The 12,826-nt window shown below is 52.6% G+C and overlaps 4 protein-coding genes across 4 annotated transcripts; 2 read left to right on the top strand and 2 right to left on the bottom strand.

Annotated features, from left to right (window-relative positions):
* Positions 1–657: 657 nt before the first annotated feature.
* BO97DRAFT_468909 (GFA family protein) lies at positions 658–1,384 on the bottom strand. Its single transcript, XM_025699792.1, has 3 exons — positions 1,162–1,384; positions 900–1,108; positions 658–847 (listed from the first exon to the last, which is right to left on the bottom strand). Exons 1-3 carry the CDS (start codon positions 1,280–1,282, stop codon positions 767–769), a joined length of 411 nt encoding a protein of 136 aa, XP_025554161.1. The 5' UTR covers positions 1,283–1,384; the 3' UTR covers positions 658–766.
* A 1,117-nt stretch (positions 1,385–2,501) lies between these two features.
* On the bottom strand, positions 2,502–3,491 carry BO97DRAFT_441473 (uncharacterized protein; the record flags this gene model as incomplete). Its single annotated transcript, XM_025698175.1, has 2 exons — positions 2,502–3,093; positions 3,453–3,491. The coding sequence occupies 2 exons, from the start codon at positions 3,489–3,491 to the stop codon at positions 2,521–2,523; spliced, it is 612 nt and encodes a 203-aa protein (XP_025554160.1). The 3' UTR covers positions 2,502–2,520.
* Positions 3,492–4,114: 623 nt separating this feature from the next.
* BO97DRAFT_468908 (Zn(II)2Cys6 transcription factor) lies at positions 4,115–6,445 on the top strand (the record flags this gene model as incomplete). The annotated part of the gene is made up of 8 exons (XM_025699791.1): positions 4,115–4,175; positions 4,222–4,273; positions 4,328–4,434; positions 4,487–4,819; positions 4,872–5,312; positions 5,359–5,618; positions 5,669–6,202; positions 6,258–6,445. Exons 1-8 carry the CDS (start codon positions 4,156–4,158, stop codon positions 6,443–6,445), a joined length of 1,935 nt encoding a protein of 644 aa, XP_025554159.1. The 5' UTR covers positions 4,115–4,155.
* A 2,578-nt stretch (positions 6,446–9,023) lies between these two features.
* optB (small oligopeptide transporter, OPT family) lies at positions 9,024–11,736 on the top strand. Its single transcript, XM_025693513.1, has 2 exons — positions 9,024–10,819; positions 10,883–11,736. The coding sequence occupies exons 1-2, from the start codon at positions 9,124–9,126 to the stop codon at positions 11,539–11,541; spliced, it is 2,355 nt and encodes a 784-aa protein (XP_025554158.1). The 5' UTR covers positions 9,024–9,123; the 3' UTR covers positions 11,542–11,736.
* The last annotated feature ends 1,090 nt before the right edge of the window (positions 11,737–12,826 follow it).

Raw genomic sequence — 12,826 nt, 5'->3', positions numbered from 1 at the left:
AACTCGCGCATCCGCTCCGACGCCCGCCTCGCCTCCCTCCCCAGCACCTTAGCCATCGACCCATCCTGCAAGGCCGCTTCCCCCTTCGCCATTCCCTCATACCACGGGACCATCGCCTCGAAGAACCCCGCGGGCTTCGGCCCGGAACCGTCGCCGCATTCCGCGCAATATACTCGCTAGCCGGCACGAACTCCAACCGCACGCTCTTCCTGTTCCTCTTGCTTCCCCTGTTCTCCCTCCTGTCCTCCTGCGTTAGGTTTCTGTACGCGTTGCCGCCGCGCAGGAGGAGGCGCGCCGTCGCCTCGCCTAGTTCTTTTCGGTCATATCCTGGTGTAAAATGATTGAGGTACACCAGGGAGCTGAAAGAAAGGAAGGGGAGGGTCCGGGGGTTCTCTCCTGGGATGCTTATATTCTGGCTTAGAAGTGAGATGCCCAGGAAGCTGAAAGAAAGGGGGGTCCGGGGGTTCTCCCCCGGATAGCTTGTTTCTGGTTTGAGATTGAGGTAGACCAGGAAGCTTAAAGGAAAGGGGGGTTCGGAGGTTCTCCCCCGGAACGTTTTACCTTCTGGTGTAGCATTGAGGTCTTAGGAAAGATTGAGGTCTTAGGAATTGAGGGAATGGGGTCTGGTAGACCTACGGAGAGTAGATTTACAGTGCGCCACGGCTTACATACATAAGAGGGACTGCATTCATTCATCAATTAGCTCAACAAATATTCACTTTTGTCATTAACCAGGCATTAGTCGGGCGCATGCTTTCATTGGCGATTACTCGGGCATATGCTTGAAGGGCTTGGCCAGGTGCTCCTGGCAGAAAGGCAGCTTGCTGACGGTCCAGATCTCGGTGTCCTGCTTACGTCAGATATGATCGTCAGGGGCTAGTAATGCAGGATGCACTCACCGGCTTGAGGTTCTTCTTGATCTCGGAGTCCAAGGTGCCGGCCTTGATGGCGATGATCTCCGGGGCGGCGTCGGGGTCGTGGGCGATGGGCGAGCCGCACTCGGAGCAGAAGATGCGGTGAACGGCGTTGCCGGACGAACCCTGTCCGGCCCAGCTCTTAGTCGGGCCGAGGATAGTGAGCTTATCCTTGGGGACGACGGCGACCAGTGCTAGATATGGATAATCAGTATGCATTTTGAGTTGGAGAGTTGGGGAAGCGTACAATAGGTTGAGCCGCTCTGGCGCTGGCAGTCGTCGCAGTGGTCGTAGCCGACCAGGGCGGGTTCCTCCACCTCGACGGTGTAGGTAACGGCTTTGCACAGACAGTGACCAGTCAGGACCATTGTGAATCGATTTGGTTAATTATAGTAGCGAGCAAGGTTCTCATGAGGACCTTTGAGACGGCGAGGCGGTACTTATAGGGTGGTGGTTGTTCGTTGTTCTCGGTCGACCGTTGACGACATGGCGGGGAATTGGAGGGGTTGAAGAGGGTCACTTGCGTCACTGGCCCTCAACCCGATTCACCACCTTCTACTTTCTACTTCGTACTACTCAGTAAGTAATCTGCAAATACGAATAACACGAGCGGTTTCACAGCATTAATATGTCACGCTCCATGAGGCTTCACTCTCCACCAATAACTGGGATTAAATCCCCCCGCGATAAGAGTCAAGGTTCCACGCTAAATCCTCCCTCCGCCGCTGTCATCTCGCGCCAATCAGCCAGCTTCCGGCGGCCGAGGATTTGGAATTGTCTTTGACAGATCATCGGTCGTGAATCGGGAGTGCTCCGATGGTTGGGTGGCCTGATTTGCTGAGGATCTGCTGTGGGGAGCTGTCAAGAGGTGCAGTACCTGAGAGTCGCTAAGCTTCCTACCGCATTCCTGACTAGGGAAATGGCTCAACTTCAACGGGGATTTGCGGTGGTTGAGTAACGTCTGATGTCTGATTGAAAGGTCGGGTCGGATTTCATCGTTCTTCAGCATGCGATTCTGGAACGTACCGTGCCCGGCATAGTGGTGCATACATGCTGTGTGACCGCCGCTTTGCATGGTGTAAAGGTCGATGCAGAAGGATTTGCATTCTGCAGGTGGTTGCTGTGAGCGATCGCTTGTTGTTGACGCCACGTATCGCATTTGCAGTCCGGATATGTGATAGTCGGAGGCTATCAGTCGACCAAATACCCGGCTTCTTGTCCTCGATGGAGAGGCTAAGTGAGTCCACTGTGCGACAAGCTTCGCTTCTAATAATAACGAGAAGGTAGGCTGAACAGCATGCTTTGATACTACAAAATACTAAGAGCGTCTACTACAGAATATGAATCATGCGATATCAAGCTTAATACAAATGTATTGATCACATGTAAGCAAATTTCGATCACCTCTTTTTCTCCGCCTCAGGTATTCACTCACCGGAGAGCTCCATATATCAACAGGTCCATTATCAGTGAGGCAGTCCTACAATGGACAACGCTCCTCTAGTTAGCGTGCGAACTCCCTCACTGGTCGGTTCTCGCACAAGACCAAAGAAACCCACCGCTCTTCACCCCAACACACCGGCAAGTCCCTCTCATTCAAGTCCATCTAGGCACGCGCGGCCCGCGCAGCCCGCGCAGCCCGCAGCTGCCGAATACGCAGAAACCGCCGCAACCGCCGGGCATGCACTCTGGTCGCCCGGAAGGACAGTTCAATCAGATCCAGGGCCAGATCCCAAAACGCCACCCAGAACAACTGTAGACCGATCCGGCCCCAGGGACCCAGCAGCCACTGGATGGCTTTAATGTCATGCTCCTGGACCGTGCCCTGTCGAATGAGCTCGGACAGCGCCTCCCTCAGAGCCAGCTGGCCGGGAAACATCACCTTCCCAGTCCACGGGCTCCGGATCCCTTTCGTCGCCAGGGACTGCGGGGGTTCCTCGATGGCGGACCAGAACAGACGAATGCCGGCCCAAAGGAGAAATGTGAATAGCTGAAAGCTCCAGAGCAGGAGGAGCAGCGCGGCTAGCCAGTGCCTGTACACGCCGCGCCGCAGCAGGCGGTTGAGGGTCGGCGAGATCGTGACGATGACCAGGGCGAAGTAGACGAGGACGTTTATTTTGAATGTGGAGTCCGTCGTGTGGTTGCTCGGTTGGTCTGTGATGTTCTGTGAGGATTCTGACTAGCGGGAATAGGTGTATAATGAGATGGGGTCTGCTATACCCCGTATTTATGTAGTCGCTCGCGTTGGTGGAGGGTTTACATAGAATTGACTGTATTCGAGAATGCATATGAAAACTCCCGGCTGGGTAGATGTGCTGGCATGATTGTATGGCTCTGGCCGTGTGGGAATGAAGGAAAAAGAGGAAATTGTCGGGGTACATTTCTTTGCTCTCTTTCCTGTCCGTTTGCCATGTCTCTGTCGGACCGTTGTGATCGGAAGACTCCTCTAGTATCGATGGTAGTGGTGGCTGGCCCAGCAGGAGTCGGGTGCTTGCAGTAGCAGGAGCTAACTGGCAATCTCATATCATGCGACAATACAAAGTACGTCTCCATGGTTTTGAGCAGCTGCAATGTCATTGTTCTTATTACTACATGGAGTAGCGCGCTGAGTATATAGTATACTTGAAACATATTTGGTGTTGCAAGACGTTGGAGCCTAAGGCAGCACACAGGGCCGGTACCGGGACGGATGCCCAATGACAAGAGAGCTCGCTCCGGTTTGCTAGGTTCTACCTCTCCGGTTCCGGATCTGCATCACTTATCCAGGTGTTTTGCTAAATATACATATTCAACCGCCCTTTATAAAAAAAGAATGCAGTAGTAGAACACGGCATGAGCCTTGAATTACTGTCGATGGGTTTATTGTGTCTCGTCCAGAATCAGTTGGGATCTCACACAGGCGGGGTGTCCAAACATATAAAACAGGCAGGAGCTATCGAGGCCGCGCACACCACCTGAAACCATCATCTGCAACCCAGACACGGTCCAACACGACTACATGTTTTCCATCGAGTCTTCATTAGACATAATTACCCCCGCGCATCTTTATTGTCACACAGGAGTCACACAGGATGTTGACATCAGCAGAATCAAGTGTACGAGTCCCCGGAGGTAACAATGGCCGTATCTCCGGGCGCTCCGCCGCCGCCGAACCTGGGCCGACGACTCCCAACTTTCACAACACCACCATCCACCATCGCGTCGCTATCTCGTCAAGTGTACACAGACATTCCCATCCAATATGGAAACACAAGCAGACTCGTGAGTATTCCGCATACAATCTATCGGCTCCCCTAACCGCACCCAGACCCTCGCTCAAACGCGCCAAAAAAGCTTGCACTGAGTGTCGCCAACAGAAGGTACAATTGTCGCATCTCTCCTACCTGATCAGTCCTTTACAAGCTCTCTAACAGGCAAAATGCGACGCCTATATGAGCCCTGATTTTCAATGCTCTCGCTGCACGAGGATGAAAATCCGCTGCGTCATCTCGGACCCATTTCGCAGAGAACACAAACGCCAGTGCGTTCCTAGTTCGGAGGATGGAAAGTCACAGCTCTGACGAATCTCATAGACGTCTCTCGAAACTGGAACAAGAAACCGACGAGTTGCGCCGCAAGCTGAGGTCCTCACACTCTGAGTCGCTGCCGCAGTCTCCTATTGCATTGTTGACAGCGGCGGCGGAAATGGGGGTACACTCTGCTTCTACCGGAACCGACCTGCCTCTCACTACTCAACCGCACGCATCTCCAATCGCCCTTTATCCACAGATCCTGCCTCAAACAAGTCTGGCCTCGGCCGATCCACGAACGGACGTGGTTTCACAACACGCTCCAAGCCCGACAGCCCCGCGCACTCTCAAGAACGTTCGACTGACGGGATCTGAGATTGATGAGTTGTTCAAAATGTGTGTACTACGTAAAGAAGGAGTGGATAAGCCTGCGCTAAGTTATAACAAGATTCTTCCGAGACTACGCCCACTTTCTGCCAATCCTAGACCCTCAAACCACACCAAATGCTTATCATGACCAGTCGAGTTTTCTCTTTTGGGCCATAGTAGGCGTCGCGTCCAGAACATACAATGAAAACCCCACGCTGCTCATGGCTCTCTCACCAAATATCATCGAAATGGCCTTGCTCTCAATCACATTCACGGCGTCTGCTTGGCACACCATTCAAGGACTGTTGTTAGTCCTTACCTGGCCGTTTCCGAAAGAGACCAAAAAGACCGATGCGATGTTCCCCCTGAGTGGTATGCTCCTGCACATTGCGATGCAGAATGGTCTGCACATCCCCTTGTCTAGTCATGAGTTTGCCAGGAGGAAGATGGCTGCACCGTTGGAAGCGGACATGGACAGACGCTCCGAGCTCTGGGCCCGCTGTGTCATCGTATATCAGCGGTAAGATACCCCACGACGACCGCTTTGGGATACTGACCACTGGTAGCGCCTGTATCACGAAGGGACAATGCCCCCGTTCAATGGTAGACTTGCAGCAAGATTTGGGCCAACAACAAGTTTTGTTCGAAAAGATCACGCCGTCCCTAGCACTGGAGATGAGATGCCTGGACCTGGTCGCTCGATGTAGCGCAGCCGTAACAGAGTTTGGAGTTCGAACCATGCCAGCGGAACAGGAGAGATCACTTGATATCCTATTGCGGACCTTCGAGAGCCAGGTAACCGATTTAGAAGCCCATGCGAGTTCAGGTAACCAACTGATCGTCAGTTAACCCGGCCCATCATTGACGATCAGCTAGTGAACGATCTATTCATTACTACAATGTGCCGTCTGTGCATCCAAATGTTCCATCTATTCAAGAATGAGACGATATATGCACCAGACTGTCTTGCGCAGATTGTCACCACGTCCTGCAAAGCGATTGACAACATCCAGGACCTAGTACAAAGCGTGAAGAATCTTGCTAGTGCTCCCATGCAGGTAACCTATGGGCTACTTCTACCGGCGGCCGCTCTTCTGCGGATCCTGAAATGCCCCACCCGTGCGGAGATTGACTTTCCAAGAGGGAAAAAGGCAATATTCAGTGCAATAAATATGGCCAGACGCATGTCGGTGGACGTTCACGACATTGCTTCCAAAATCGCCATAGTGATGACTCAACTATGGAATAGCACCAAGGCCTTTCGCAGAACAGATGGGACAGAATCCATCGGCCTTCGAATTCGCAGCCGACTAGTTCTCAGCCCAATTATTGATGCAATCTGGTGGTGGCGCGATGAGTTTGAGCCACAGTTCTATTCTCACCCAGCTCATGGAATTGTGGCTGAAGGAGGTACGTTGCCGCCCTCCGCATCTCTATCGGCAACATACTAACTCGGAGATAACAGCCGACCCTCAGAGAGACCAGATGAGCGGAGCGTCCAACGCCCCCTGTGGCGTTGTGGACCGACAGGATCCCGTGCTGTTCGACGAAGAATTCCTTGCAGATTTTGAATGGGCACTAAGTAACGACGGCCTGCTGCAACCTGCCGAACCGTTTGGGTCGACATGGCCTGCTGCAGGGACAACAGCCTAGATCGAGTCGCTCAATGCACACGGCATCTTTACCATAGAAATAAATGCGTTTACTTCGTTTCAAATGAGGCCGCCATAGTGCCAAGAAGGCGGGACTGGCGAAGGGTGGGATGAAGGTCCTGTAAGCGAACCCCCGACACCAAAGCCACAGCGTAAGTGTGTCGCTCTGCCCACCAGATCAGCAGTTCACCGCGCTCTGATAGATAGATCGACGTCCACGAGGCCCCGGATCAAGCTAGGCCCGAGTACCCTGCAACATGGAGATGATCTCGTTAGCAGCCCACGTGCATACAGGCCTGCATTTATTGCGATTTCGGTCAATTTATCAAGGGGGAGTCTGTATCATTCTCCGTGCCTAGGCGAGGATCACCGATAGACAGCCCAGTCTACCGATAGGGCTTTAGTCCGCAATCCTAGCGTCTGCTATGGGAGTTGTGATACCGACGCCAGACCATCGGATTCGATACCTTCTAAATGCAAGCACAACAAGAGCGAGTTCGAGGGCCAGAAGATCTTTGCCGAGCTTCAAGGCATCCGTGCCCAAGAGGCAACGGTGTTACCCAGAAATGGAAGCAAAGCAGGGTAAATCTGAGACAGTATTGCACGGAATACGAGGTAATCCCAGCAGACCCCGGCTGGGCAGAGGGTGAACAAGCCTAGACTAAACCATATGCCCTGACCGAAGCTATCAATGGTTGCGTTGGACATTTTCGGGCGCTCAAATCCTATTCAGGACTGACACTTCCGACTTCCGAAGTTCTAGTACAGTTCCATCCGCGATATCGAACAGACTTTGAACAGTGGAGACGCTCGCTTGTCCACAGTGGACATTCGCGCAGTATCAAGCGAGGCCGGCTCTCAATTTGGCCATCTACACTCGCAAGCAGGATCTCACAATCCTTACGACTGATTTGTATCGTTAGGAGGCTGGCAGGAAGTAAGGATTCAGCCCCCTTCTCCCTTCGCTGTGTTGGGCCAAGACACAGATACTCCGGCGCATGCGGCGGGGATCCACGGAGTACGGAGTAGGGAGGGTTTGCTCCGGTGCTCAGATTGTCTGGAGGAAGCGCTAACGCTGCGGTCTGATATCGAACGTATCACGCCTCGCAGCGCTGGTCATCAGTATTACCAAAACCTTCCGGTACCGGCTAAATCTTACCTGATTTCACCGCCTTTCGTATCTGGGTTCTTATCGATTGTTTCCCCTTCCTGGAACAGACTGACTCATTCCTACGAGGCTGCAAGTCTACAACAACCCACCTCCTCACAACCATCGACAACGGGCATATCTTCGATGGCTTGAAAGCTTTCCAAGTATAAGGCTATCATCCAGGGCTTCCACAGGATAGTCACGAGTCCGGTCGCTAGTGTTGGGGGGTGTGTCCGCGTGACCCCAACCATCGGAACTCTGCACGGATTCCGACTACGGAAGGATGGAAGAATCCCAGTCTAGCCCAGCAGACTGCATCAAGACTTTTCGAGGGAAAGCCAATAACTCGCCAAGCTGGAGATAATCCAAGATGGTGGCTTGACTGGCCTATAGGTTGCGCCAACCAAGAACAGCGAAGGGCGCCTCGCTAGCTTATCGTGAACAAGCCTGAATCAGAAAGGGGTCTAGTGCGCGGCCTGTGGCTGGCCTGGGGAAAAACTTCACTTATCAGGAGGCGAAGACGGCCCTTTCCGACCAGACCAGCGTTACATACATATCCCTTGGCAGTTGGCCATTCATGCGCGCGGGGGGGTCTCCCTACCATCTTGCCACCGGCGGCGAACCTGTATACACCTCTTTATTTAATTTATTTAGACATTTCTCCGGTTCCGCTAGTCTTTCCCCAGACATCGAAACCCAATTGATAATACTTTTTATCTCTCGATTGCATTTGGGCTCGATTGTGACGTGGTGCCCGCCAAAACCTCGGCGTCTCGGGTCAACGCACATGGTCTTATCCCGCTCAACATGCCAGCCACGATAAGCCCCCTTAGTCAACTTCAGTGCTTAGGACAACGATTCCCCACTCTTGGCAGCTGCATTTCCACTGCAACCACCCAGTCATCGGGTGAACCATCCTTTCCCGTGCGAGTATGAAATAATGCTGAACACCTGTTGTCCAGATGGCTGATGGACATGCTTGTTTTTCTATTCCGTCAATTACCATATGAAGGGCGCAGCGACGCGAATGCTGCGAGCGAAGCTGGTATGGAAGGGCGGGGTGCAGGGCCGTGCAGGTGGCACACGCCTTACGCATGGTCTGACCATGCTTGCAATGACTTTAGTTTCCCCCAGTTTTCGCCTGCGATCGCCATGATTGGGACACACCCGACCGGCAATGTCTTAGTCGTACCAGGTTACACTAGCACATGGCGAACGAACTGGGGTAGGCTGATAGCCGCAAAGATAGCCTCGACCGCAACCACTGGACGCTCCTATCAACATTTTGATTAATATTTTGCCATCGATAATGCACCGGGCCACCGTCGGCGTTCGCGGCGCGGCATGGTGTCTAGCCAGGATTGGAAGGTCGTACAAGCGGTATATGTACCTGGCTGTCTCCGCCTGTTCGTCTTTGCCTTTCTTGACTCACAAACTCAATTTATTCTCTACCTGATTCTGCCTGGGAATTTCTCGTCCCAACATCTAGCTTCTCTTTCCACCGTTGCTTCGTCATTCTGACCACAACGATGCAAGAGAAGGAAGTGGCCTACTCCACCGCGGTGGCTGATGAAACAGCCCCGGAGGAGACAGCGGTCCACCTCAAAAACCTCAAGCTACAGCATCAGTGGGATCCCAACCTACCGGATGAGGTCGCGGACGAGATCGATGATGCCCTTCACACGACCGACAAGGGGGCGCGTGAAGGCATGGCGCATGAGTTGCTGGACGATTCGCCGTATCCCGAAGTCCGCGCTGCCGTGCCCAACTATGACGAGGGCGGCCACACCAACACCATCCGCGCGTGGACAATTGGCTTGATCTTTGCTACGATCGGTTCGGCTCTGAACATGCTGTTTTCCATGCGCAACCCCTACATTGTCATTCCGTCGTATGTGGCCCAGGTGGTTGCATACCCGGTAGGCATGGCATGGGCGAAGGTGATGCCAAACAAGGTCTTCAGTCTGTTCGGTCTTCAATTCAATCTCAACCCCGGCCCCTTCAGCAAGAAGGAACATGCCCTCATTGTCATCATGGCAAATGCCACTTTTGGTGGTGGTGCCGCTTACGCGACAGACGTTCTGCTGGCTCAGCGCGCCTTCTACAAGCAGCACTTCGGATGGGCGTTTGAGATTCTTATGTGTATTTCGACCCAGATGCTCGGGTTCGGTATGGCGGGCTTCTTCCACCGGTTCTTGGTAGCCCCGGCGGCTATGATCTGGCCTTCCAACCTCATCAACTGCGCCCTATTCACCGCGCTCCACGATACCCGTAAGCCGGACCCGTCCAAGGTCAATGGATGGAGAATTGGAAAATATCGATTCTTCCTCTACGTCATGGTTGGGTCCTTCTGCTGGTACTGGATCCCGGGTCTCATTGCACCATTCCTGAGTGTCTTTGCGTGGGTGACATGGATCAAGCCCCAGAGCCCCGTCGTCAACCAGCTTTTCGGCGGCTCGACCGGCTTGTCGTTGATTCCCATGACATTTGACTGGACGCAAATCTCGGGCTTCAACTTCAGTCCGCTAATTTCACCCTGGCATGCGATCGCCAACACCCTCATTGGCATGATCATCTTCTTTTGGATTGTTACCATCGGTATGCATTTCAGTGGTATGTGGTGGTTCAAGTATCTACCCATCAGTGACTCTAGCAGTTACGACAACACTGGTGCAAAGTACAATGTCTCTCGCATCCTGACGCCTGAGTTCACCCTTGATCTGAAGGCATACCAAGAGTACTCCCCGCTTTTCCTGTCTACGACATTCGCACTCTCCTATGGCCTTTCCTTTGCCACTATTGTCGCTCTGTTGGTGAACACCGGGCTCTTCCATGGGAGCGAGCTGTGGGTGCGCTTCCGCAACTTCGGCAAGGAAGAAGAGGACGTTCATGGCCGGCTCATGGCCCGCTTCAAGCCGGTCCCGCTCTGGTGGTACGGTGCGGTGATGGTTGCAATGATTGCCATCGGCCTTGGCCTCGTCCTGGGATATCCTACCCATCTGAGCTGGTGGGCATTTTTTGTGGCCCTGATCATCGCCGTGATTTGGTATGTGCCCATCGGTATCATCCAGGCGTCCACCAACATTGCCCTTGGGTTGAATGTATTGACCGAGTTCATTGTCGGGTACATTCAGCCGGGTAAGCCTATGGCCATGATGCTGTTTAAGACCTACGGATATATGAGCATGTACCAAGGGTTGTACTTCAACCAGGATATGAAGCTGGGTAAGTTATAGTCAATTCGCAAATAAAGCTTCAAGCGAATGATTTACTGACCTCTTCGATAAGGTCACTACATGAAAATTCCACCCCGTGTGTCCTTTGCCGGCCAGATGGTCGCTGCCCTATGGTCGTCTATCGTCCAGATCGCCGTCATGAACTGGGGTCTCTCCACGATCAAGGACATCTGCAGCCTGGACCAGCCCAACAACTACAGCTGCCCCAACGGCCGCGTGTTCTACCAGGCCTCGGTAATCTGGGGTCTCATCGGTCCGCAGCGCATGTTCTCCCCTGGCCAGCTTTACGTCGGCCTGCAGTGGTTCTGGCTGGCTGGCGCTCTGCTGCCTGTAGCTATCTATTTGGCTGCCCGGATGTGGCCCAAGTCCAACATCCGGTACCTCAACGCTCCCCTGCTCTTCGGTGGAGCAGGCCTGATCCCGCCCGCCACCCCACTGAACTATCTCACCTGGGGCTTGGTGGGTATGATCTTCAACAAGTACATCCGCGACAAGTTCCGCGGCTGGTGGATGCACTATAACTACGTCCTGTCTGCGGGCCTGGACGTCGGCTTGGATCTGTGTACGATCTTGATCTTCTTGGCGATTGATCTCACCAACACGAGCTTCCCTTCATGGTGGGGCACGAATATCGCGGGCGATACGCTGGATATGTCTGGTAAGGCTGTGCAGTTGAAGACGAACGGAACTTTTGGCCCGGCCTCTTGGTAATTACCATTCTGTGTTCTGTGGAGTATAAGTGATGGCTTCGATGGCCCAATACTTCGGTTTGGATGGTTCTGGTGGGGATGACAGAGGATGAGAGAGAGAGAGAGAGAGAGAGAGATATCCTGCCAGTGGATCTGGCCGGTGACGTGATCTATGATCCTGACGACTATCTCCCTGTATTATGATTATGTTATAATTCCTAATTTATCTGTTGGTGGTCTTGATATGTTCGTAGTTGGGGTGGTTTGTTTTGCTGGAATGTTTATTGATTTAGAGATTAGGTAAGTGGCAAGACGCTACAGTAAGTGCTGCATGAGGGTAAGGTTAGCTGTGCGACGAGTGTGTTTGATTGGCCAGACGAAATCGTGGATCACAGAGCGCAGCTTAATCGATTATCACTATATACATTCCTCGACTGGCTACATAATTCTGCGTGCGCAGTGTATTTACCCTCGAAGTGTTCTCCTCAGCGCAAAGTAAAATCCAGCAAATCGCACTAGAACAGCCCCAATTTGAGTTGAAACAAGCGATGTTCACCTAGAGATGAGGTTTGATAGCGACTTCAGGGCTTCCGTTATGCAGGTCAATTGGCAACGACGCCTGTCCTGGTCCTGGTCCTGGTAAGAACAGTGCGCTTAATTGGAGGGTGTCCTTACGAGCACACTTCTGAACATATCTCTCCAGCACGTGAAATATGCATTCATCTTGAAGTCAGCCTCAGAGTAGGCCAGCCCAGCCATCCATCCTCGTAAGGAGGTAGTAATGTAATCCAGTCTGGCAGTGTATTCGCCGGCAGGCCATTCTGTCGGTGTATAAGCAGGGGTTTGTAGCACCAGGCCATGTCATTATAGACTTCCTCAATCTCCCGTGGAGAAACCACATGTTGAGCTCCCCGAGAGAGACGAAGCCGTGAATGATCTGTCAGCAGCTTGATGTGGACGTCGAGAAACCTAGTTATGAACGGATTATGCGATTGTTGATTGGGTTCTTGAATGGACCGTATGTGTCTTTGTGATTTTTTGCTGGGATTCTCAATGTATTATTGTGTATCGAGGATATTGCACACGTCCTTCTTGGGCTACCCCATCCAATATCGATTGGTTGTGCAAGGACAGTCGATGAGGGATATTTGGTGTATTGAGTCGAGGCTTCATAGCAGGCCCGAAGATCATCATTGTAAGCCATTGTGTGTGGGATCCTGATTGGTGTCTGTTTTTTGTTTGGACATGGTTTGCAGCGAGATATATGGTTCTTATGATTGGGACTTTGGTACAGTTTGAAAGATGGA

This window comes from Aspergillus homomorphus (assembly GCF_003184865.1).
Source record: "Aspergillus homomorphus CBS 101889 unplaced genomic scaffold BO97scaffold_7, whole genome shotgun sequence".
NCBI classification, from domain to species: domain Eukaryota; kingdom Fungi; phylum Ascomycota; class Eurotiomycetes; order Eurotiales; family Aspergillaceae; genus Aspergillus; species Aspergillus homomorphus.
Note: the sequence above shows the minus strand (reverse complement) of the source record. Positions and strands in the feature narration are given on the sequence as shown.